The sequence below is a fragment of the Phaenicophaeus curvirostris genome, chromosome 24 (genome assembly GCF_032191515.1).
Source record: "Phaenicophaeus curvirostris isolate KB17595 chromosome 24, BPBGC_Pcur_1.0, whole genome shotgun sequence".
NCBI classification, from domain to species: Eukaryota; Metazoa; Chordata; class Aves; order Cuculiformes; family Cuculidae; genus Phaenicophaeus; species Phaenicophaeus curvirostris.
This window is the reverse complement of record NC_091415.1, coordinates 5581405-5605231: the sequence shown is the minus strand read 5'-3', so window position 1 is coordinate 5605231 and position 23827 is coordinate 5581405. Positions and strand designations below refer to the sequence as shown.

Genomic DNA, 23827 nt, shown 5'->3' with positions numbered 1-23827 from the left:
CCCCGTTTCGTCTCGGTGGCTCCATGGGGAGAGGGGCAGACCACCATACACCCTTCCTGGGGAGGTGTAATGAGGGGGGCTGTGAAGTTTTCCCCCCTCTCTTTATGCTTCTTCATCCAAATATTGGGTTGGGATGACTTCCCACCAAACCAGCCTGAGTGTCCGTCTGTCTGTCCCCTTCTTTTGGGGCAGAAAGCAGGGAAAAGGGCTCAGTGCTGGGTCCAGCCATTCAATGTCTTTATCAATGACCTGGATGAAGGCATCGAGTGCACCCTTAGCAAGTTTGCGGATGACACTAAGCTGGGTGGAAGTGTTGATCTGCTGGAGGGTAGGGAGGCTCCAAAGGGATCTGAACAGGCTGGATCCATGGGCTGAGACCAACGGCATGAGGTTTAACAAGGCCAAATGCCGGGTCCTGCACTTGGGGCACAACAACCCTGAGCAGCTCCAGACTAGGAGAAGTCTGTCTAGAAAGCTGCCTGGAGGAGAGGGACCTGGGGGTGTTGGTTGACAGCGACTGAACATGAGCCAGCAGGGGCCCAGGTGGCCAAGAAGGCCAATGGCATCTTGGCTTGGATCAGACACGACGTGGCCAGCAGGGCCAGGGAGGTTCTTCTCCCTCTGGACTGAGCACTGGTGAGACCAAACCTCGAATCTTGTGTTCAGTTCTGGGCCCCTCACCACAAGAAGGATGTTGAGGCTCTGGAGCGAGTCCAGAGAGGAGCAATGAAGCTGGGGAAGGGGCTGGAGAACAGGCCTTATGAGGAACAGCTGAGAGAGCTGGGGGTGTTTAGCCTGGAGAAGAGGAGGCTGAGGGGAGACCTCATTGCTCTCTCCAACTCCCTGAAAGGAGGTTGTGGAGAGGAGGGAGCTGGGCTCTTCTCCCAAGGGACAGGGGACAGGACAAGAGGGAATGGCCTCAAGCTCCACCAGGGGAGGTTCAGGCTGGACATTAGGAAAAATTTTTCACAGAAAGTGTCATTGGGCAGTGGCAGAGGCTGCCCAGGGAGGGGGTTGAGTCCCCTTCCCTGGAGGGGTGTAAGGGACGGGTGGATGAGGTGCTGAGGGACATGGGTTAGTGATTGATGGGAATGGCTGGACTCGATGATCCGGTGAGTCTTTTCCAATCTGGTGATTCTATGAATTCAGCACTGGGCTGGGGCATGAAGCCATTCCTCCATCCACCTCCACTCTGTGCTGAATCCCTGGAGCTGGCTGCGTCTCCCTTCACAGCCAGAGGAACAGACACCCAGGCCGTGTGACTCATCCTGGTTATTTTGGATGGCTGCTTCCAGGATGATTCATCTCCCACCCTGCACTGTGGCTGGGAAGAGGGGTCCAGCCACTGGATAAATTTGGGACCATGGACTTCATTGCTCCTAGCAGGTGAAAAGCCATGCAGACGCCCCTTGCGGGGTGGAGGGGGGAATGTTACCCCATCTCATAGGGGACCATAGGTCCCTGCATCCCATTGCTGGTCCCAGACTCCCACCACAAGTCCCACCATCCCATCCCCCGTGCCTGCATCTGATCCCTGATACCTGCACCTCATCCCTGATCCCTTCATCCCATCACTCTCCAAAACCCTGCAATGAGCCTGGGGAGAGGGAAGCCGGGGGGGGTGAGCGAAGCTGCTCATTTTATTTAAGTGAGATGGAGGGGAAAGACAAATAATAAAAATAATCAAAGAAGCGAGGTGGGCGCTGGGGGGGACAGGGAGGAACCCCCAACCCCAGGGCGGTCCCCGGGCGCACACAGCCAGCTGCGTGGGGGCTCAGGGTTTGGGGACCGCCTGCTCCCGGAGGTAGAGGTCACGGATTTCAGCCAGGCTGCGGCTGAGGCCGCCCAGCGCCTGGGCGATGACACGCAGGACGGACGTGGTCTCCCGGCGGCTCTCGGCGTATTCCCGTCGGAAAGCTCGCATCTCCTGCACCAGCCGCTCGTTGGACTGGACGATGCGCCTTTCGGCCGGCGTGAGGTGGGCGCAGTCGCGGACGCCGGCCGACAGCCCCGCCGTCCCCGTGGGTCCCGCTTCTCCTGTGCCGCAGTTCTTGAGATGCTCAGCCTCGTGCTCCAAGAGGAGGCTCGGGAAATCGGAGCCCAGCGGCTCCTGCTGCTCGCCCAGGTCGCCGAGGGACAGTTCGGGGGGTGCTGGGCGTGGGGGGCTTCGGTTCCAGCTCTCGCACAGCTCGGGGGGCGGGCGGAGGCCACTGTGGGGTGGCCGGCACTCCGTGCCGCGGCCGGGGACGCTGGTGGCGCCTGGGCTGGGGAAGGGCTCAGTCTTCACCTCCACGGGCTCCTCCTTCACCACCTCCTCCTTGAGGCCTGCAGGATGGATGGAAAGCATGGGGCAGCTGGTGGAAACCCCTTGTCTCCAGTGTCCCACGGACCGAGCCACTCGACCCCCGGCTGCCTCTGCCTCCCCTGTCCCCGTCTCCTTTGTCCCCACCCCTGCCCTGCCCTGTCCTCTCCCCCACACCAGTCTCGGTCCCATCCATACGGTCCCATCCATACGTGTGTATCCCCATTGCCTCGTGTCCCTCACCACGTTCCAGCCCCACCCCATGTCCCTTGTCCCTCTCCTGGTCCCAGCACTCCCACATCGCTGTCCTGAATGCGGTGCCTCCATGTTCCCGTGTGGCACCAGTCCCCCCATATCCCTGTCCTGGTACCAGTAACCCGTGGCTGTGTCTCAGTCCAGAGCTCCATGTTCCTTCCTGTGCTGGCCCTGCCCATGTCCCCATCTCTCTCCTGGTCCAGCCCATGTCACTGTCCCATTCCCCCCATGTCCCTGTTCTGTTCTCACCCTCCTCTTATCCTTGTCCTACTCCCAGTATCCCCTGTCCCTTGTCCCCATCCCAGTCACCCATATCCCTGGCCTGATCCTGTCCCCCTTGTGCCCCCCATCCCTGTCCTATTTTCAGTCCCCTCCTGTTGCTGTCCCAGTGCCAGTCCCTGTCCTGGCCAAGGACTCCTCCATGTCCTTGACCTGGTCTCTGCTCCTGGCTCTGTCCCTGTCCCCTGCTGTGGTGCCGTGTCCCTTGCCTCTGTCCTGGTTCCAGCACCTCCAGATTCAGATATTTCTGTCCTCGACCCTGTGTCCTATGTCCCCATGCTGGTCTCCCCGTGTCCCTGTCCAGGTCCTCCATGTCCCTGTCCTCCTCTGCTGTGTCTTTGCCCCTCCATGTCCCTGACCCCTGTCTTTGTCCTGATCTCCCCTGTCCCTGCCCCAGTCCCTCCATACACGTGTCCTGGTCCCAGTGTTCCCACGCCCCAGTCCCTGTCCTTCAAACCCCAGCCCTGATCCGCCCCACAACCTCGTTCTTGTCCCTCCACGTCCTGGTCCCTGTCCCTCCATACACCTGTCCTGCACCTGGTCTCAGTCCTGGTCCCCCGTGTCCCTGTCCCAGTCCCTCACATCCTGGTCCCAGAGTCCCTGTCACTGTCCCGGCCCCTCCACATACTGATCCCACTGGCCTCACATCCTTGTCCCAGTCCCCCATGTCCCTGTCCTGTCCCCCATGTCCATGTCCATGTCCTTTTCCCTGTGTTGTTGTACCAGTTCCCCATGTCCCTGTTGCCCCATCCACCTGTCCTGGTCCCTGTGTCCATATCCTAGTTCCCCAAGTCCTTGTCCTGTCACCCCAGATCCATGTCCTGTCCCTTGTGTCCATGTCCTACTCCTCGTGTCCCTGTCCCCCATTTCTGTGTCCCTGTCCATGTCATGCCACATCCCTGCCCTGTCACCCCGAGTCTCTGTCCTGTCCCTTGTGTCTCTGTCCCCCATATCCATGTCTCTGTACCCCATATCTGTGTCCCTGTCACCCCATGTTCCTGCCCTGTCCCTTACATTCCTGTCCCCCATAGCTGTGTCCCTGTTTCTGTCACTCCCTGTTCCCAACATCTGTGTCCCTGCTGTGTCAACCCCTGTCTGTCACCCCATCCCTGTTCTGCCACCCCACATCCCTGTCCCCCATAGCTGTGTCTATGTCCTGTCACCTGTGTCCCCATCCCCTCGTGTCCCTGTCCCCTGTATCTGTGTCCATGTCACCCCATGTCCCTCTCCTGTGTCCCTGTCCCCCATATCCGTGTCAATGTTCATGTCACTCTGTGTCCTATCCTGTCCCTCACGTCCCTGCCCTGTCACCCTGTATCCCCGACACTGTCCCCCCATGTCCTCATCCCCATATTTGTGTCCATGCCCTGTCCCCCCATGTCCCTGTTCCCCCAACTCTGCCCCTCTCTTCTCCCCCTGTCCTCCATATCTGTGTCCCTGCCCTGTTCCCCGTGTCCCTGTCCCTCCGTGTCCCTGTCCCAGCCCTGTTGTCCTGTGTCACTGTCCCCCATAGCTGTGTCCCTGTCCACCCCATGTCCCTGTCTTGCCCTCTCATGTCCCCATCCTGTCCCCCAGTCCCTGTCCCGCCTGTGTCCCTGTCACCCCATGTCTCCCACTGCCCCCTGTGTCCCTGTCCCCCATATCTGTGTCCCAGCCCTGTCCCCCAGTGTCTTTGTCAGCCTGTGTCCCTCTCTCCCATGTCCCTGTCCCCCATACCCGTGTCCCTGTGCCCCCACATCCCCCCCATGTTCCCCTCCTTCTCCCTGTGTCCCTGTCCCCCATATCCTTGTCCCTGAGCCTTGTCCCCCTGTGTCCCTGTCCCCCACGTCCCTCTCTCCCATGTCCATGTCCCTGTCCCCTCACGTCCCGCATACCCATACCACCCTCTCCAAGTCCCTGTCACCCATACCCGTGTCCCTGTCCCTCACAGCCCGTGTCCCTGTCCCCCCATGACCTCCTCCTGTGCCCCTCTGTCCCTGTCCCCCCACATGCCCCTCCTGTCCCCCCATGTCCCTGTCCCCTCGTGTCCCCTTCTTGTCCCCCTCCTGCCCTCCATGTCCCCTTCTTGTCCCCCCACATCCCCTCCTGCCTCCCGCCCCCCTCCTGTCCCACCATGCCCCCTCCTGTCCCCCCTTGTCCCTCCAAGTCCCCCCTGCTCCCCTCCTTGTCCTGTCGCACCCCTCTCCTGTCGCCCTCCACCCCCCTCCTGTCCCACCTTGTCCCCTCAAGTCCCTCTCCTCCTCCATGTCCCCTCCTGCCCCTCACATCCCCCACTTGTCCCCCACATCCTCCTCCTGTCCCCCCATGCCCCCCTAAGTCCCTCTTGTCCCCTCCTGCCCCCCACGTCCCTTTCTTGCCCCCCGCGTCCTCCATAGAATCATAGAATAACCAGATTGGAAGAGACCCATCATGTCCCCTCCTCTTCCCCCACGCCCCTCTCCTGACCCCCCACATCCCCTCCTGCCCCCTACATCCTCCTCCTGTCCCCCCATGTCCCTCCAAGTCCCGCCTTGTCCCCTCACACCCCTCTCCTGTCGCCCTCTACCCCCCTCCTGTCCCTCCTTGTCCCCCTCCTGCCCTCCATCTCCCCCTCTTGTCCCCTCCTGCCCCCCACATCCCCTTCTTGTCCCCCCTTGTCCCCTCCTGCCCCCAGGTCCCCTTCTTGTCCCCTCCTTGTCCCCTCACACCCCTCTCCTGTCACCCTCCACCCCCCTCCTGTCGCTTCTTGTCCCCTTCTTGTCCCTCTCCTGCCCCCCACATCCCCTTCTTGTCCCCCCTTGTCCCCTCACACCCTCTCCTATCGCCCTCCACCCCCCTCCTGCCCTCCAAGTCCCCCTCTAGTCCCCAGGTCCCCTTCTCGTCCCCCTCCTGTCCCTCCACGTCCCCTCTCCGCCCCCATCTTGTCCGTCCCCCCCCCTCCCCGCTCACCGTGCGGGCCCGGCCCGTCGTGCCCGCCGTTCCCGGAGCCGTTCCCGGAGCCGTTCCCGGAGCCGTTCCCGGAGCCGTTCCCGGAGCCGTTCCCGGAGGTGTTCCCGGGGCCGTTCCCGGTGTTCCCGGGGCCGCTCCTGCCCCTCCCGGGCGGTCCGAGCCGCTCCTGCCGGTGCCGGCTGATCTTGTCCCCGGCGCGGCGCCGCAGCCCCCGCCAGCGGTTCTTCACCTCGCCGATGTCGCGCTGGTTGCGGCCGGCGGCGTTGATCTTGTTGGTGATTCGCCACCAGATCTTCTGCTTCTCGTAGGCGTTCACGGTGCTGGCGGCGGCGCCGAACAGCAGCTGCTCGTACTTGAGCACCTCGCTCATCAGGATCTCGATCTCCTGCAGCGTGAAGTTCGGCTTCCTCTTCAGCAGCCCCCGCCGCCCCAACGCCCCGACGCCGCCGCCGCCGCCGCCCGCCGCCATCCCCGCCGCCTCATGGCGCCGCCGCGCCGCCCATCGCCCCCCGGCACCGGCACCGGCTGCGGCGGCGGCGGGCGGGCGGGGGGACCCAGCGCCGCCGGCGGCTTCCGGGCGCGGCTGATTGGACCCGAGTCCCTCCGAGTCCTTCCGAGTCCCTCCGAGTCCTTCCGAGTCTTTCCGAGTCCTTCCGAGTCCTTCCGAGCGGAAATGACGGCGCCCAGGCGGCGCCGAATGTTACCGAGCGAAGCCGAGTCGTGATGACGTCATAGAACCGCCAGGTTGTAAAGGACCCACCGGATCATGGAGTCCAACCGTTCCCGTCAATCACTAACCCGTGTCCCTCAGACCGCGTGCCCGTGCAGGTCTGTGTGCCTGAGAACGGCGAGATCGTCACCCAGGTGTAAGCGCGGACACCCCCCCCTCCATCCTGGGGGGGGACACAGCCTGGCTGGCCCAGGGACAGCGGGGACGGGGCCGTGTTCCCCCCATCATCATGGGGTTGGGGACATGGGTGGGAGGTGCAGCCGCCCTCTCAGTGCCCCTGGGGTGCACGGGACTGGGATGGGGTGGCTAGGGCTGCCCCCCCCCCCCCATCCCCTCTCTGGCACTGTGACCCCAGCACTGATGCTGTCACTGTGACCCTGATGCTGACAGTGCCACCGTCACCCTGATATTGATGGTGTCGTTGTGACCCCAATGCTGACGGTGCCACCAGGACCCCAATACCGGTGGTGTTGCCACTGTCCTCACTTTGGGTCTCCAATAAAACGTGGTTGTTGAGGTGCTCCTGTCCTTGCCATCCCCTTGGGGTGCGTTACCTCTGTCCCCAGCCCTGTCCCCAACCAGGTCCCCCATCCCCTGGCGCTGGTGCCAGGTCGGCATTGCCAGGATCTGGCCCTGATGGGGACTGGCTGTGCCTCTGTGGGATTGGGATGGTGGGACCTGTGTGCCAAGGGGGGTCCCCAGGTCCAGCTGTGCCCCCCAGCACCCAGTGAGGGGAGGTAAGGATGTGGGTGCTGAGAAAGTGGGTGCAGGGAAGGGAAGAGGTGGAGAGAAGGGATGGGACACAGGGGTGGGACATGGGGATCCTAGAATAATAGAATAACAGAATCATAGAATCACCAGGTTGGAAAAGACCCATTGGATTATCGAGTCCAACCATTCCCATCACTCACTAAACCATGTCCCTCAGCACCTCGTCCACCCGTCCCTTAAACCCCTCCAGGGAAGGTGACTCAACCCCCTCCCTGGGCAGCCTCTGCCACTGCCCAATGACCCTTTCTGTGAATTTTTTTTTTCCTGATGTCCAGCCTGAACCTCCCCTGGTGGAGCTTGAGGCCATTCCCTCTCGTCCTGTCCCCTGTCCCTTGGGAGAAGAGCCCAGCTCCCTCCTCTCCACAACCTCCTTTCAGGGAGTTGCAGAGAGCAATGAGGTCTCCCCTCAGCCTCCTCTTCTCCAGGCTAAACACCCCCAGCTCTCTCAGCCGTTCCTCATCAGGCCTGTTCTCCAACCCCCTCACCAGCTTTGTTTTCATAACTTGCTGTAGCCATCTAGCAATGCCTATGAGGTACGTTCTAAATGGATCACTAGGTGTCACCAGAGAAAGGCAAAAAATCTGTTTGGCCTGTCTGGTTTGCCCATGTTACCCACAGACTTTGTCCCGGATCAGTTCAAGTTATTATCCCATCCCCAACATCAAACAACACTACGATTCCCAATATTACGAGTTGGAATGATTGCCTTCCTCTTCAAGTCTTGATGCCCTGTCTCGTGGGAGGTCTGGGTGGACCGCCCGTGCTGGTATCCATCGTGGTCCAGTATCTGCTAGAACACAAGCGTACCCACGTCCCCGTACCAGCAATTCAAATGGTCCTTTCCAAGTATGATCTGTCAGATCTCGTATCTGCACTGGTGGTCGTTGGTTACTTTCCAGAGACATGTGTACAGGTTTTCCAAAATGTACCTCAACTCTGGATGTTTCAAACGGTCCTAAATTTAAATGATTAATAACATATAAGGCTTTATATAGTTGTTCATGAGGAGTATAACCTTGGCTCCCCCTCTTTAATTTGTTAAGATACATCCTGAGGGTTTTTCATTCCTTGTGGCAGTAAAGTCCATTGACAATGACGCTGTGGTTGACTTTTATTGATTGTTGGGATAGAAAATGCAAATCTTTTACTATCCTTTGGGTGTAATGGAAGAGTGAAAAAACAGTCCTTTAAGTCAATGATAATTATGTCCCATTGTTTCGGGATCATTGTCGGTGACGGAAGACCAGGCTGAAGCGGTCCCATATATTCCAAAATATTATTGATTGCTCGGAGGTCACGTAAGAGCCTCCACTTGCCTGATTTCTTTTTGATTACAAACACAAGTGTGTTCCAAGGGCTGGTTGAAGGGATAATGTGTCCCTGTTCTCCTTGTTCAGCTCTTAACTGTTCTAGGGAGGCTAATTTTTCTGTCGATAAGGGCACCTGTATCTATCTGTACTGGTTGCTCTGTTTTCCACGTTGCGTTTGAACAGAAGAAAATTAGAAGTTCTTTACAGAGTCACCGTCCATTGCTGTATCCAGGGAAGAGCTGGGTGAGGACGGTCTGCAGTGTTTTGTTCACTTGCAGGGTGTAGTTCTTGCCGAGGGCAGCAGCCCCGGGTGGTGGCGGCGGCCACGGAGGGTCTGGTGCTGCCAGCCTGCGGGACTGGCCTTCACCCCAGCCTGTACCCCATCCTGCACCCTATCCTGTATCCCGTCCTGCACCCCGTCCGGCACCCCATCCTGCACCCCATCCTGTACCCCGTCCTGCACCCCGTCCTTCACAAAACATTCCCCACTTTTGTTACCATAATAATCTTTGTGTGGGTGTCAGGATCATTGTGGCGAGCGGTTTACAGTCCAAAGGTGTAATTGTATTGCCTGACAGTACATTCTCCAAAAGGGACCGAGTGTAGGGAGAGGTGAGTCCCCACGTGGTAACAGTTCTCCTCAGCTCCTTTATCCGATCCCAGTTAACAGGAGCCCACTCATTGGGTGCATTCCGGCGTACGATAACTGGCAATGCAGAGGGAAAATGATGTCCGTCCGCCAGTGCATCAGCTTTGTCTTCTCCCAGTTTTAGGCAGGGCTTTGGGGCCTCGACTCTGAGTCCTCTAAGGGGTTAAAAGCAGGGGGGTGCAACCAGGATGCCCTCAGAGTCGGTTCCATTAGATCAGTTAAGGATTGTTCTGACTCTGATGGGTTGTTAGCAGTCGCTTGCAGCCTTTTCAGCCTTTTCAGCGTCCCAGCCAGCAATTGCATCCTTCACTAAACACCATAGTCATTATAGAGGTAGCCTTAGCATCCCCAGGAGAAGCTGCCTCCCAGTTTCAATTGCCCGCTCTGCCCATGGTTTTGGTCGGAATAGTAGGGCAGCATCCGACTGGGCTCCCTTGCTGCGAAGCCATTTCAGCAAAAGGCATAACTTAGTCTCATCATATTTGATTCCTCTCTTTTGAAGGAATTGGAGCAGGAACCTAGCTGTTGCCTCTTGCTCTGATGATGCACCCTGCCCCATGATTACTCAGCTCCTCTCCTGTCGTCTTGAGGGTGATGCCTGGGAATGTGCAAGGAGTCAGTCGGTCCTGCCGATGATCCTGACGGAGCTGAGATTCCCGCCGGACGCTGATCGCCTTGAATACCCTATCAAATGGGGTCATCATTTTGCAGGAATGAAACGACGAGAGGGACTCCAGATAGATGTAAAGCGGAGACCTTTATTATTGCAACTTACAGGTTTATATACCTTTGCTCATCTGTCCACCCACTTCCCATAGCATCCTGATGGCCCAGGCCTATTGTCCACGCGCTTGCAATCACCAGCATCAACAGGTTGGTTGACCTCCAAAACCCCACACGCTGCCCCTAAATGCTCTCTCCACCCTGATCTGCATCTCTGATGTTCACCTCCTTGTTCAGTTTCCCACTCTTACAGCCCAAGGTCAGTTCAAGGACCCCAAGTCAAAGAAGTATCAAACAGGTCTACCTTGCTATCATTGATTCCTACATCCCTCGGCCGCTCCTCTTGTTCTCCAGCCCCTTCCCCAGCTTCGTTGCTCTTCTCCGGACACACTCCAGTCCTTCCAAGTGCTACCGAGCAGAGCCAAGCGGAGCTACTTGGAGCCGAGTGGAGCCGAGTGCTCCCGAGCAGCGCCGAACAGAGCCCGTTGTTTCCGAGTGGAAACAGCAGCTAAACCTGGGCAGCTTTTAGTCCCAAACTAACCCACCCCAGGAAAAGGGGAATGAGGGAAGGTGAGGCTTGCAGCTTGGAAGCAACGTTTAATGAGCTTTAATGGGACTGAAAGGAAACAAGCAGCTCCAAGACATTCCAGTTCCAATCCCTTGCAATGGCCACTGGATCCACATACCTGGAGATGTTCAAAGTTGGAAAAGGAAACCTGATCGAGGGGGACGTGTCCTTGCCCATGGCAGAGGGGTTGGAACTGGATGAGTTTGGAAGGTCTTTTCACCAGGGCCAGAGCCTTGCCAGACGCTCCCTCCAGCCACCTCCATGTTCTGCGGGGGAGGCGTCAATGGTCACAGGGAGGCCAGTCTGTCCGCCTCTTTGCAAGGTAATGTTCACGTGGCCATTAAGGAGTTGGATGTGCAGTTGGAGTCCTGGAGAAGCCTGGCCCTGCAACCAGAACAGCAGCAATGAAGTGTGAGAGAGCGGTGGGAACAACACAACCGCTGACAAAGCTAGAAGTGTGAGCACTCATGCACCCAGGGGGTTCGATTTCAGCTAGAAAATGAGGCGCCTGTGAAGAAATGGAGGGAAGCCGGAGGCTTTCCCTGCCTGACCCAGGGGCCCCTCAGCATTGCGGAGCACAGCAGAATCTGAACCCATCCCAGGCAGGGGCCAGCAGAGCCACGTCTCTGCCCAGGGGCTCTGCAGGGACCCCAGCACCTGCGTCCCACCCCTGAAAAGGCGCTGTTAGGGAGGAGTGTGGGAGCAAGGACACTGGGGAGAAAATCCACCACCCGGCTGGGGCAGAGGATGCGGGCAAGAAGGGGCAGAGGATGCGGTGACCCCACCATCCGCAAGGAACCCTTTCCTGGGGCTGCTGCCCAGCCCAGCCTCCTCCCAAAGCTGCAGGATCACCTTCTCCAAGGCCTCTGGGCCCACGGTCAGCTCAGCCCCATCTTCTTTACGAAGCTTCCAATCTCGGCGGTCCTCATAGCCAAACTTTCTGCAGGAACAGGAAAGCGGATCTTGTCAGAGAGCGGCCCGTTCCCTCTGGGAGTGGGGGAGCTCAGCCAGAGGGGAGACCCCTGCCCTGTCCCTGCTGTGCCCGTGCTCCCCTTCCGCGCCACACCGAGCAAAAGGGAAAGGAACCAGGGAAGGACAGGAGCCCCGGCTGAGAGGAAGATGACTGCAGGGAGCACGAGGTCGACTGACGCTCCTGCACAGAGCCAATTCCAGTCAGGAAACATCTCTTACCTCAGCTCCTCCAGGCCTTTTTCCACACTTACACTACTCTGTACCTGAAAGGGAAAAACGCTCTATTGGAGCTTCCCCTGCCAGAGCCACCAGGGCTTCCCAGGAGAGGCTTCCCTAGGAAGAGCCGGCAAAAGCTGCTGCTTTGGGCCATCCTGCGTGGCAGCTCAAGAGCCTCAGATGGAACCAGCCCCCAGCAGCAATGCCCCCTCGCAGGACGTGCCGGCCCCACCAAACTCACCCACCTCTGTGCATCGCTGGGTTGGAACCGAGCGCCAGGTCCAGCCAAAACCAAAAGCTGCAATTGCATCAAGAGTTAGTTATCGGAGCGGGGTGGCCAGCGATCCCGGCAGGTGCAGTCTCCTGGCCGTGCCCGGGCTGGAGGAGACCAGGCTGGGATCTCCAGGCGTGCTCAGTGCCCCAGAACCCAGCCCCGTTCCTCGTCAGCGCTTGAGGGAGCACCCAGACCAGGCTCCATGCGCTGGGAGAGGCACCTCTCCATCGCTCCCCCTGCACGGCTCTCCCCTCCAGCAATCCCCAGCTGAGGCTTGGGAAGAGCTGCGCTCGTCTCTCGCGGACGGAGCGAGCCACGTGCTCCAGTGGCTGCAGTAGCGCCTCGGCCAGGAGGCTGCTGGTCTGACTGGGAGGCCAAAAGCCAGTCCCAGGCGTGGCCGTGCTCAGGCAGCACGTGGGCCACATCCTGGTCCCAGAGGAAAGCTGGAAGCTGGTATCCAGCACAGCTGGGTCGTCGCTTTCCCAGCTTTGCTCAGGAAAACTCACCAAGACAGACAAGGAGCAGCAAGGCAAGGATTTGGAATAGTTGTTTCTGCTGCAACACGGTCTCTTGCCTGCAAAAGAGGCAGCCGGGTGTCTGTCAAGGCCCCAAGTCTCGGGTAAAGCCCTTCCAGGTGCATTTCCCTCCTAGGGCTGAAAACCTGCTGCTGGCAGCGAGGTGATGGAGCAGCATCCAGGAGGAAGAGGATTCCTGTCCACACCATTCCACACTGCCAGCAGCTCTGGCCCAAAGGAAGGGCTTCAGGAGCACCTTCCGAAAGCAAAGGAAAACAATGTGGGGAAGGGAAGAGGTGTTGCAAATGAAGCCTGCTTTGCCACAGCCTCTCTGGGGTGGCCCTTGCTCTCACTCTGGCTGGAAAGCAGGCCTCTTTTCCCTCGATGTCACACAGATGTCACGCATGGGACTGTGTCTGCCGGGGGGCTCTGCTCTTGGCTCTCCTGGGGAACACCCCCAGTACAAGCAGCGTCTGAGCTTCAGGGCCCAAACGGGAGCCCTGGGCTGCTGGCTGGAGAACACCCTCTGCTCTCCCCTGGGCTTGCACCAACCCTCAGACATCCCCTTTCTCACCCGCCCGCTGTAGGAATAGGTCGTACGTACACTGAAAAGAAGATGTTCCTCTGCCACATCCGCAGGGAGGTGATGGAACTAGACACTTGGCGGCGCATAGTGCAGGCTGGCCCTGGGCGAAGAAACCAGAGCAAAGTGAGTCCCCTCTCCTGCGGTCTCTTCTCCAGGAAGCTCCCTGGAAGCGGGGAGGCGAGCACCGAGGGACGCCCTCCCTCCCCGGGGCCAAGAGCGAGGCAGCCTGCCCTTCTCCTGCCCCTGGGCCAGCCGGCCAGAGCTCAGGCTCAGCACAGCTCCCCAAGGTCCCCCCTGAGGACTTGACAGCAGCAGCGGGGCTGAGTTTACCTTCATTGCCCTCAGTGGCATTTTCCTCCTCTGATGGAGTTTCATTTTTTCGGAGCGTGAGCTTCATTTCCACGTGAATGTTTCTAGAGGAGGAAAAAGCCACGTCCTGGTTGTTCCCCAGCCCCGGGCGGTGGGAGCCGAGGCGGCAGCAGCAGCCGGAGTGGACGCCCTTGCCAGAGCCGGGGCCATCCCGTTAACAGCGAGAGAGCAGCAGCCTGGGGGTTTGCAAGGCTCCCCCTTCTCCCTTCCCCATCCCTGGCTCCCCAGGAGCCCCTGCTGCCCACGGCTCTGGGCCAGCAGAATGAGCCCGGCTGGCAGCCCAGCCCCAGCCCCTCCCGAGGGGACTTGGCCAGCCCAGGGCTTTGCTCCACAACCCCGCTGGCGGCTACCCCGCTGCTCTGCACCTCACAGACCGGGGTTCAGCCACAGCCCTGCCCCCAAACCGACCCCACAGCCTGGGCATGAACCCCCTGCTTCCTACCCATTGTCCTGCCTGCTCCTAAGGTTATAGGGGCATTGCCCCCGGGGACCCCTCTGAGGAGCCTTTCCCTTTGCCATCGCGGCAAGTGTAGGCTCCCCGCATACACAGGGGCCGGTGGGGAAAAGCTCCGTCAGAGAGAACAGCAGCGACCTGCTCGCTGCACGTCTGCTCTGGGGAGCAGTCCCAGGGCAGTCTGAGGGCTGCTGCCCCGCGCTTCCAAAGGCCTGGTGGGCAGCCAGCTGGGACACCACGGTAGCGATTGTGACATCACACAGGAAGAGCCTATTTGCTACCCGCGCGGAGCAGAGCTGCACTGGGAGCCCCTGCCCATGGGGCCCTTGAACCCAGCCCGGCGCCCGTTCTGGCTCTCCCTGCCTTGCACCACCAAGGGCAAACCACACAGTTTCTAAAGGCAGACGTCAGGCCATGAAATCCCCAGTGCACACGACTAGAATGAAATCCTTACATGCATATACTCTGAGTGATGGGTGATAGGACAAGGGGGAACAGCCTCAAGCTGTGCCAGGGCAGGCTCAGAGTGGAGATTAGGAAGAATGTTTACACCGGCAGGGTCATCGGGCACTGTCAGAGGCTGCCCAGGGAGGAGGTGGAGTCCCCATCCCTGGAGGGGTTTAAAAGACAGGTAGATGAGGTACTTAAGGACATGCAAACCACAGAGGGTAAACCACAGAGCTTCTAAATAAAGACTTCAGGGCACAAAATCCCCATTTCACATGACTAGAATCATAGAATCATCAAGTTGGAAACTACCTCTTGGATCATCGAGTCCAACCGCTGCTATCTGCCCCTAATGCCTCCCCTGAGCAACTCGTCTACCCGACTTTGTAACACCGCCAGGGATGGGGACTCAACCACCTTCCTGGGCAGCCTGTTCCAGTGCCCGATGGCCCCTCCTGTGAAAAATTTTATCCTGATACCCAGTCTGAACCTCCTCTGGCTCAGCTTGAGGCCATTCCCCCTTGTCCTGTCACCTGTCACTTGGGAGACCAGGCCAGCACCCACCTCTCTACCACCTCCTCTCAGGTTGGTGTAGAGCACAATAAGGTCTGCCCTCAGCCTCCTCTTCTCAAGGCTAAAATACCCCAGTTCCTCCAGCCGCTCCTTGAAACAAAGAAACTTAGGCTTAACGGTTTAACTTAACCATTAAGGCAGGGACACCTCATACAGTGCGGCAGAAGACTCAGGATTTGTCCTCTGAGAGCTTCTACCCAACACTGATTTCACAGAAGTTTATATTACACAGAATTGTGTAATATACAGGTTGAGTAGCCTGGGGCTCAACTAGTATTCTGCTTCATCCCAAGGCTAAATACAGAGGAGCAGGAAGTCAGGAAGAAGAATTCAATTAATGCCTGGCTCCGAGCTTGGTGTGAGGAGAGGGGCTTTGGCTTCTTTGATCATGGGGTGGCTCACGCACCCCCACGCCTTGTTGCTAAGGATGGGACACGTGTGTCTCCTAGGGGGGCTAAAGCCCTTGCTAAAAACCTAGCTAAGCTCATAAACCAAGCTTTAAACTAGATGTGAAGGGGGAGGGGGTTGAGACCAGGCTAGACAGGGGCAAGCCTGGATGTGGGGCACTGGTGATTGGGGGAGGGGGTGCTGGTGAGGACCACCAGTACCTCACCACACAGAAAGTGGGGGAGAACACACCTGGGGGTGCTAAGGAAGATATGGGCACTCTGGAGCTAGCTTCTCCAGTTACCAGGCAATTGGGAACGAACTCTGTTCCCTCTAAGAGGGCTGAAGGCTCAGCAGCTCAGCTGAAGTGCATTTACACCACTGCACGCAGCATGGGGAATAAGAAGGAAGAGGTGGAAGCTGTCGTAGGGCAAGGAGCCTATGATGTTGTTGCCAACACAGAAATGTGGTGGGATGACTCATATAACTGGAGTGCAGCTATGGTGGGGTACAAACTCATCAGGTGGGATAGGAAGGGTAGGAAAGGAGGCGGGGTAGCCCTCTTTGTAAGGGAGGACTTGGACTCCGTTGAGATGGATTGTGGTGATAAGGAGATTGAGTGCCTGTGGGTTAAAATAGGAGGAGCCCATTACAAGGTAGATTTTGTGATGGGAGTCTGTTACAGACCACCCAGCCAAGGAGAAGCAGCTGAGGAGCTCTTCTATAAACAGCTGGGGTTAATCTCTAGATCAATGCCTCTCGTTCCTGTGGGAGACTTCAATCTGCCTGATATCTGCTGGAAGTACAACAGAGCAGAAAGGAAGCAGTCTAGGAGGTTCCTGGAGTGCGTGGAAGACAACTTCCTCACACAGCTGGTGAATGAACCGACAAGGGAAGGTGCCCTCCTGGACCTGCTGTTTGTGAACAGAGAAGGCCTTGTGGGGGATGTGGCAGTAGGTGGACGCCTAGGACTAAGTGATCATGAGATGATAGGGTTTTCTGTTCTAGGTGAAGTGAAGAGGGTGGTTAGCAGGACAGTAGCACTAAATTTCCAGAGGGCAGACTTTGATCTCTTCAGAAGGCTGGTTGGCAAAGTCTCATGGGAGACAGTACTCAAGGGCAAGGGAGCCCATGAGGGCTGGGAGCTCTTCAAAAAGGAAATCCTAGCAGCTCAGGAGAAAGCCATCCCCATGTCCTGGAAAAAAAGCCGGCAGGGGAAAAAACCAGCTTGGTTGAACAGAGAGACCTTAAGTGATATCAAGAAGAAGAGAAATGCTTATGGGCTCTGGAAGAAGGGACAGGCCTCCTGGGTGAAATAGAGGAGGGAAGTGAGATTGTGCAGACAAAAAATCAGAAGGGCTAAGGCTCAACTAGAAATCAGATTGGCAAAGTCTGTGAAAGATAACAAAAAATCCTTCTGTAAATATATAAATAATAAAAGGAGGAGTAGGGAGACCATACAGTCCCTATTGGATGCAGAAGGAACAACAGTGACAGGGGATGAGGAAAAGGCTGAGGTACTTAATGCCTTCTTTGCCTCAGTCTTTAGTTGTAAGGAGGGTCGTTCCGTCTGTGTACAAACCCAGGAGCTAGAGGAGCAAAATGAGGCTCCCGTGATCCAAGAGGAGGTGGTCAGAGCCTTGCTAGCCCGACTGGACACCCACGAGTCTATGGGGCTGGATGGGATCCACCCAAGGGTATTGAAGGAGCTGGCAGATGTGCTGGCCAAGGCCCTTTCCATCATCTTCCATCAGTCCTGGAAAAGTGGGGCAGTCCCACTGGACTGGAGGCTGATGTTGTGCCCATCTACAAAAAGGGTCTCAGGGAGGATCCAGGGAACTCCAGGCCTGTCAGTCTGACCTCAGTGCCAGGGAAAGTCATGGAGCAGGTGATCTTGAGTGCTATCATGAAGCTCATGCAAGAGAACCGGGTGATCAGGCCCAGTCAACACGGGTTCACAAAAGGCAGATCTTGCCAAACTAACCTGATTGCCAGGAGAGGGGCAGATAGCAGCGGTTGGACTCAATGATCCAAGAGGTAGTTTCCAACTGTGACTCTGGTGGGGCCGGCATGTCTGGGATGAAGGCCGTGGTGAAGGCAGGGGTGCAGGCTGGGGTACAGGCTGGGGTACAGGACAGTGTATAGGATGGGATGGAAGCTGGGGTACAACACGGGGTACAGGCTGGGGTACAGGACAGGGTACAGGACTGGGTGAAGGCCGAGCCAGCCATCACCCCGTTATAAAATTATAAAATGAGGATCCATGTTGTTAACGTTTGTGTTGTTGTTCGTTACACCATGTATTATGGAATGTTGTTGGTAAATGTTAGAAACAACCATCAAGAGAGCTTTGATTGTTTGAAGTTAAAAAAGGGGGAAATGTAGGAATCAGGGATAGCAGGTAGAGCTGTTTGATACTTCTTTGACTGGGGGTCCTTGAACTGACCTTGGGCTGTAAAGCAGGAAACTGAACAAAGAGGTGGGAGGGGCTGGGGCTGGGCTGCCAGCCGGGCTCATTCTGCTGGCCCAGAGCCGGGGGCAGCAGGGGCTCCTGGGGAGCCAGGGATGGGGAAGGGAGAAGGGGGAGCCTTGCAAACCCCCAGGCTGCTGCTCTCTCGCTGTTAACGGGATGGCCCCGGCTCTGGCAAGGGCGTCCACTCTGGCTGCTGCTGCCGCCTCGGCTCCCACCGCCCGGGACTGGGGAACAACCAGGACGTGGCTTTTTCCTCCCCCAGGAACTTTCCTTTGGGCCAGAGCTGCTGGCTTTTACATTCCTTCCTTTTCTTTGCTTAATGACCCTCACAGCGAGGAGGCTGAGCTGGGCAGCAGCCCCAGGAAAGGGTTCCTTGCGGATGGTGGGGTCACCGCATCCTCTGCCCCATCTTGCCCGCATCCTCTGCCCCAGCCGGGTGGTGGATTTTCTCCCCAGTGTCCTTGCTCCCACACTCCTCCCTAACAGCGCCTTTTCAGGGGTGGGACGCAGGTGCTGGGGTCCCTGCAGAGCCCCTGGGCAGAGACGTGGCTCTGCTGGCCCCTGTCTGGGATGGGTTCAGATTCTCCTCAGCTCCGCAATGCTGAGGGGCCCCTGGGTCAGGCAGGGAAAGCCTCCGGCTTCTCTCCATTTCTTCACAGGCGCCTCATTTTCTAGCTGAAATCGAACGCCCTGGGTGCATGAGTGCTCACACTTCTAGCTTTGTCAGCGGTTGTGTTGTTCCCACCTCGCTCTCACACTTCATTGCTGCTGTTCTGGTTGCAGGGCCAGGCTTCTCCAGGACTCCACCTGCACATTCAAGTCCAAAATGGCCAGGTGAACGTTATCTTGCAAAGAGGTGGACCGACTGGCCTCCCTGTGACCATTGACGCCTCCCCCGCAGAACATGGAGGTGGCTGGAGGGAGCGTCTGGCAAGGCTCTGGCCCTGGTGAAAAGACCTTCCAAACTCATCCAGTTCCAACCCCTCTGCCATGGGCAAGGACACATCCCCCTCGGTCAGGTTTCCGTTTCAGGTTTTGAACATCTCTGGGTATGTGGATCCAGTGGCCATTGCATGGGATTGGAACTGGAATGTCTTGGAGCTAGGTACCTTCTAGAAGAAAGCTTTCCGTAATTCTGCTTGTTTCCTTTTGGTTCCATTAAAGCTCATTAAACGTTGCTTCCAAGCTGCAAGCCTCGCTTTCCCTCATTTCCCTTTTCCTGGGGTGGGTTAGTTTGGGACTAAAAGCTGCCCAGGTTTAGCTGCTGTCCTGGCTGGCGGGGATAAACCGGGTCCCAGGAGCATTCCCCCAGAGCTCCTGAGAGAGGGGGCTGAGAGCAGCAATCCCAGGATGCGGAGGGTGTTCTCAACACGGTCAGCAGCGTTCCTGGTCCATCCAAAGAAGCTGGAAAGACCGGATGGGTAGGACAAGGTGGGGATCCAGGTGATCAGGCCCAGTCAACATGGGTTCACAAAAGGCAGATCTTGCCAAACTAACCTGATTGCCAGGAGAGGGGCAGATAGCAGCGGTTGGACTCAATAATCCAAGAGGTAGTTTCCAACTGTGATTCTGGTGCAGGCCGGTGTATAGGCTGGGGTGCAGGCTGGGGTGCAGGACGGGGTAAAATACGGGGTGCAGGCTGGGGTGCAGGACGGGGTGCAGGACTGGCTGGAGGCCGGGCCAGCCTTCACCCCGTTATAAAGTTCTAAAATGAGGATCCATGTTGTTAATGTTTGTGTTGTTGTTCGTTACACCATGTATTCTGGAATGTTGTTGGGAAATGTTAGAAACAACCATCAAGAGAGCTTTGATTGTTTGAGGTTAGAAAAGGGGGAAATGTAGGAATCAGGGATAGCAGGTAGAGCTGTTTGATACTTCTTTGACTGGGGGTCCTTGAACTGACCTTGGGCTGTAAAGCAGGAAACTGAACAAAGAGGTGGGAGGGGCTGGGGCTGGGCTGCCAGCCGGGCTCATTCTGCTCGTTCTCTCCACTCCGGCTGCTGCTGCCGCCTCGGCTGCCACCGCCCGGGGCTGGGGAACAACCAGGACGTGGCTTTTTCCTCCCCCAGGAACATTCACCTGGAAATGAAGCTCACGCTCCGAAAAAATGAAACTCCATCAGAGGAGGAAAATGCCACTGCGGGCACTGAAGTTAAGCTCAGCCCCGCTGCTGCTGTCAAGTCCTCAGGGGGGACCTTGGGGAGCTGTGCTGAGCCTGAGCTCTGGCCGGCTGGCCCAGGGGCAGGAGAAGGGCAGGCTGCCTCGCTCTTGGCCCCGGGGAGGGAGGGCGTCCCTCGGTGCTCGCCTCCCCGCTTCCAGGGAGCTTCCTGGAGAAGAGACCGCAGGAGAGGGGACTCACTTTGCTCTGGTTTCTTTGCCCAGGGCCAGCCTGCACTATGCGCTGCCAAGTGTCTAGTTCCATCACCTCCCTGGGGATGTGGCAGAGGAACATCTTCTTTCCTGTGTACGTACGACCTATTCCTGCTGCAGGCGGGTGACAAAGGGGATGTCTGAGCAAGCCTGCTCAGCCTGCAGAGAAGCCGTGCAGCCAGTGCGGGCCCATCAGGGGGACACATGAGGTGGACTTAACCCATGTGTGCCCCGGCATTGTTTATTAAAACCATTCCTATTAATAATCGAATTGGTATTGATAATTGGGGTTGGCTTTTCACACTATCACCACAAAAAGCTTCGAAGCTCTTCTCTCTGGCCGGGCTCTTCCCGACCGACGCCTGTGTGTGCGGGGAGCCTAAACTTGTCGCGATGGCAAGGAGAAAGGCTCCTCAGAGGGTCCCCAGGGGCAATGCCCCTATAGCCTCAGGAGGAGGCAGGCCAATGGGTAGGAAGCAGGGGGTTCATGCCCAGGCTGTGGGGTCGGTTTGGGGGCAGGGCTGTGGCTGAACCCTGGTCTGTGAGGTGCAGAGCAGCGGGGAAGCCGCCAGCGGGGTTGTGGCGCAGAGATGCAGAGAGGTGGGGGAGTTTGTTGGGGCCGGCACTGTTTGGCTCCAGAATCTAAGAACGAGCCGGCATGCAGTGTTCTCCTCACACTTCCCCCCTCCCTATGCTTAACGAATAGTCTAAAATATAAAACATAAAAATCTAAAAATCTTAACAAATCTAAAAATCTTACCAATATAAAGTCTGAATAAATTTAAACAAATTAACAAATCTAAAAATCTTAACAAGCATAATATCAAAAGTCTAAATTTAAAATATAAAGTCTAAAAAGAGTAAACAATAGTTTCATAATAACGAACATAAGGCACACTTGGTAAATGGTGTGTCTTGGTAAATGGAGGGGCTGGGGCTGGGCTGCCAGCCGGGCTCATTCTGCTGGCCCAGAGCCGGGGGCAGCAGGGGCTCCTGGGGAGCCAGGGATGGGGAAGGGAGAAGGGGGAGCCTTGCAAACCCCCAGGCTGCTGCTCTCTCGCTGTTAACGGGATGGCCCCGGCTCTGGCAAGGGCGTCCACTCTGGCTGCTGCTGCCGCCTCGGCTCCCACCGCCCGGGACTGGGGAACAACCGGAATGTGGCTTTTTCCTCCCCCAGGAACTTTCCTTTGGGCCAGAGCTGCTGGCAGTGTGGAATGGTGTGGACAGGAATCCTCTTCCTCCTGGATGCTGCTCCATCACCTCACTGCCAGCAGCAGGTTTTCAGCCCCAGGAGGGAAATGCACCTGGAAGGGCTTTACCCGAGACTTGGGGCCTTGACAGACACCCGGCTGCCTCTTTTGCAGGCAAGAGACCGTGTTGCAGCAGAAGCTACTGTTCCAAATCCTTGCCTTGCTGCTCCTTGTCTTTCTTGGTGAGTTTTCCTGAGCAAAGCTGGGAAAGCGACGACCCAGCTGTGCTGGATACCAGCTTTCCTCTGGGACCAGGATGTGGCCCAAGTGCTGCCTGAGCACGGCCACGCCTGGGACTGGCTTTTGGCCTCCCAGTCAGACCAGCAGCGTCCTGGCCGAGGCGCTACTGCAGCCACTGGAGCACGTGGCTCGCTCCGTCCGCGAGAGACGAGTGCAGCTCTTCCCAAGCCAGAGGGGTGAGCCGTGCAGGGGGAGCGATGGAGAGGTGCCTCTCCCAGCGCATGGAGCCTGGTCTGGGTGCTCCCTCAAGCGCTGACGAGGAACGGGGCTGGGTTCCGGGGCACTGAGCACGCCTGGAGATCCCAGCCTGGTCTCCTCCAGCCCTGCACCTGCCGGGATCGCTGGCCACCCCGCTCTGATAAGTTAACTCTTGATGCAACTGCAGCTCTTGGTTTTGGCTGCACCTGGCGCTCAGTTCCGGTGCAGAGATGCAGAGAGGTGGGTGAGTTTGGTGGGTCTGGCACTGTTTGGCTCCAGAATCTAAGAACGAGCCGGCATGCAGTGTTCTCCTCACACTTCCCCCCCTCCCTATGCTTAATGAATAGTCTAAAATATAAAACATAAAAATCTAAAAATCTTAACAAATCTAAAAATCTTAACAATATAAAATCTGAACAAATTTAAACAAATTAACAAATCTAAAAATCTTAACAAGCATAATATCAAAAGTCTAAATTTAAAATATAAAGTCTAAAAAGAGTAAACAATAGTTTCATAATAACAAACATAAGGCACACTTGGTAAATGGTGTGTCTTGGTAAATGGAGGGGCTGGGGCTGGGCTGCCAGCCGGGCTCATTCTGCTGGCCCAAAGCCCAAGCGAAGGATTGCAAGCCAGGGAGGGATGGGACCTGCTCGAGGCTCTGCCAGGAGCTGGCTCCAGATCTGCAGGCTGCTTGTGGGCTGTATCTTCCCTGTGGAAGAGGCGCACGTGTGCTCACACTTCTCGCATTGTCAGCGAGAACTGCAGCTCTTGGTTTTGGCTGGACCTGGCGGTCCGTTCCAACCCAGCGATGCACAGAGGTGGGGGAGTTTGGTGGGGCCGGCACGTCCTGCGAGGGGGTGTTGATGCTGCGGGTTGGTTCCAGCTGAGGCTCTTGAGCTGCCACGCAGGGTGGCCCAAAGCAGCAGCTTTTGCCGGCTCTTCCTAGGGAAGCCTCTCGTGGGAAGCGCTGGTGGCTCTGGCAGGGGAAGCTCCAACAGAGCGTTTTTCCCGTTCACGTACAGAGTAGTGTCAGTGTCACTTCATTGCTCCTGTTCTGGTTGCAGAAGAACAACATTAATTACAACAAGGTGTTATGGCCACTCTTCCCACAATCGAGCTCATACACCAGCCACCACTGATTATTTAAAAGCTTTTATCAGGGTTTACCAGTTTGTCCACCACTCGGTGGACCACTGATCCCCTTATGATTTAAGATCTTAATGATCTAAAATATATCCCAGCTGGCTCTTCTTTAAAGCGCAGGCACTCTGCCAGCCTCCCATCTTATGGGTTCTGCGTTCTGGCTCCCCAACCACCAATCACTTGCACTGCATAGGTGGATCTTCCCTTGTTGTCCTGGATCTTACATTCAGGACAACTCAGATCCCAACCATTTGTTACCCACAGTCATCCATGTACAATCTGGACGGGATTCTTCATTATTTTACAACAAAAGAAATACAATTCTGCACAAATATCTCATTTCAAAAACCTAAACAGAACCGGACAGAACTGGCAAAAACTCAAACAGAATCAGACAGAGCCGGCTAGGACCCAAACAGAGCCGGACAGAGCCGGCTAGGGCCCAAACAGAGCTGGCTAAGACCCAAACAGAACCAGCAAAACCAGACTCAGAACGTGAGGGTGCCGGGGTGGGGTAAACTCCCTGTCTTCCCCCTCCAGGAGTGGTGGGGTGTCCCCTCACCAACTCTGGCTCTGGGAAGCAGTACTGCGTCCAGTTTCTTCCCTTGGAGCCTACAGACGGAGCTCCAACAGACAACAGATAACAGAACTTACACCTCCGGAGGTTTATTCACAGAGAGTCGTTTTCGCTATTAGATCCCGGACGAGCCCCCAAAATGTTAGGGTCCAGAATCTAAGAACGAGACGGCACGGCAAACTGGTACAAAAGTAAAGTACAAAATTGATTCTCTTGCGCAAGAGGTTAAAAGAACAGACTGGCCACCAGGGATGCTCTTCAA

The 23827-nt window shown here is 57.1% G+C and overlaps 1 protein-coding gene and 1 long non-coding RNA gene across 3 annotated transcripts; both read right to left on the bottom strand.

Moving 5' to 3' along the window:
• Positions 1 to 1611: 1611 nt before the first annotated feature.
• Positions 1612 to 6270, bottom strand: LOC138730518 (myb-related transcription factor, partner of profilin-like). Of its 2 annotated transcripts, XM_069875802.1 has the most exons (3): positions 5873 to 6269; positions 5765 to 5824; positions 1612 to 2325 (listed from the first exon to the last, which is right to left on the bottom strand). In XM_069875802.1, the coding sequence occupies exons 1-3, from the start codon at positions 6231 to 6233 to the stop codon at positions 1775 to 1777; spliced, it is 972 nt and encodes a 323-aa protein (XP_069731903.1). In that variant the 5' UTR covers positions 6234 to 6269; the 3' UTR covers positions 1612 to 1774. The 2 variants fall into 2 exon arrangements, with proteins under 2 accessions (XP_069731903.1, XP_069731902.1); XM_069875801.1 differs by having other exon boundaries at positions 5765 to 6270.
• A 4258-nt stretch (positions 6271 to 10528) lies between these two features.
• LOC138730577 (uncharacterized) lies at positions 10529 to 11751 on the bottom strand. The gene is made up of 3 exons (XR_011339045.1): positions 11707 to 11751; positions 11368 to 11455; positions 10529 to 10899 (listed from the first exon to the last, which is right to left on the bottom strand). It is a non-coding gene; the product is annotated as an uncharacterized lncRNA (long non-coding RNA).
• Between the last annotated feature and the right edge of the window lie 12076 nt (positions 11752 to 23827).

Coding starts and splice junctions, on each gene's coding strand:
- LOC138730518 (XM_069875801.1), bottom strand. CDS start 6,233: ATGGCGGCGGGCGGCGGCGGCGGCGGCGTCGGGGCGTTGGGGCGGCGG. Junction 2,326..5,764: donor CGACGGGCCGGGCCCGCACG/GTGAGCGGGGAG, acceptor TCCATCCTGCAG/GCCTCAAGGAGGAGGTGGTG.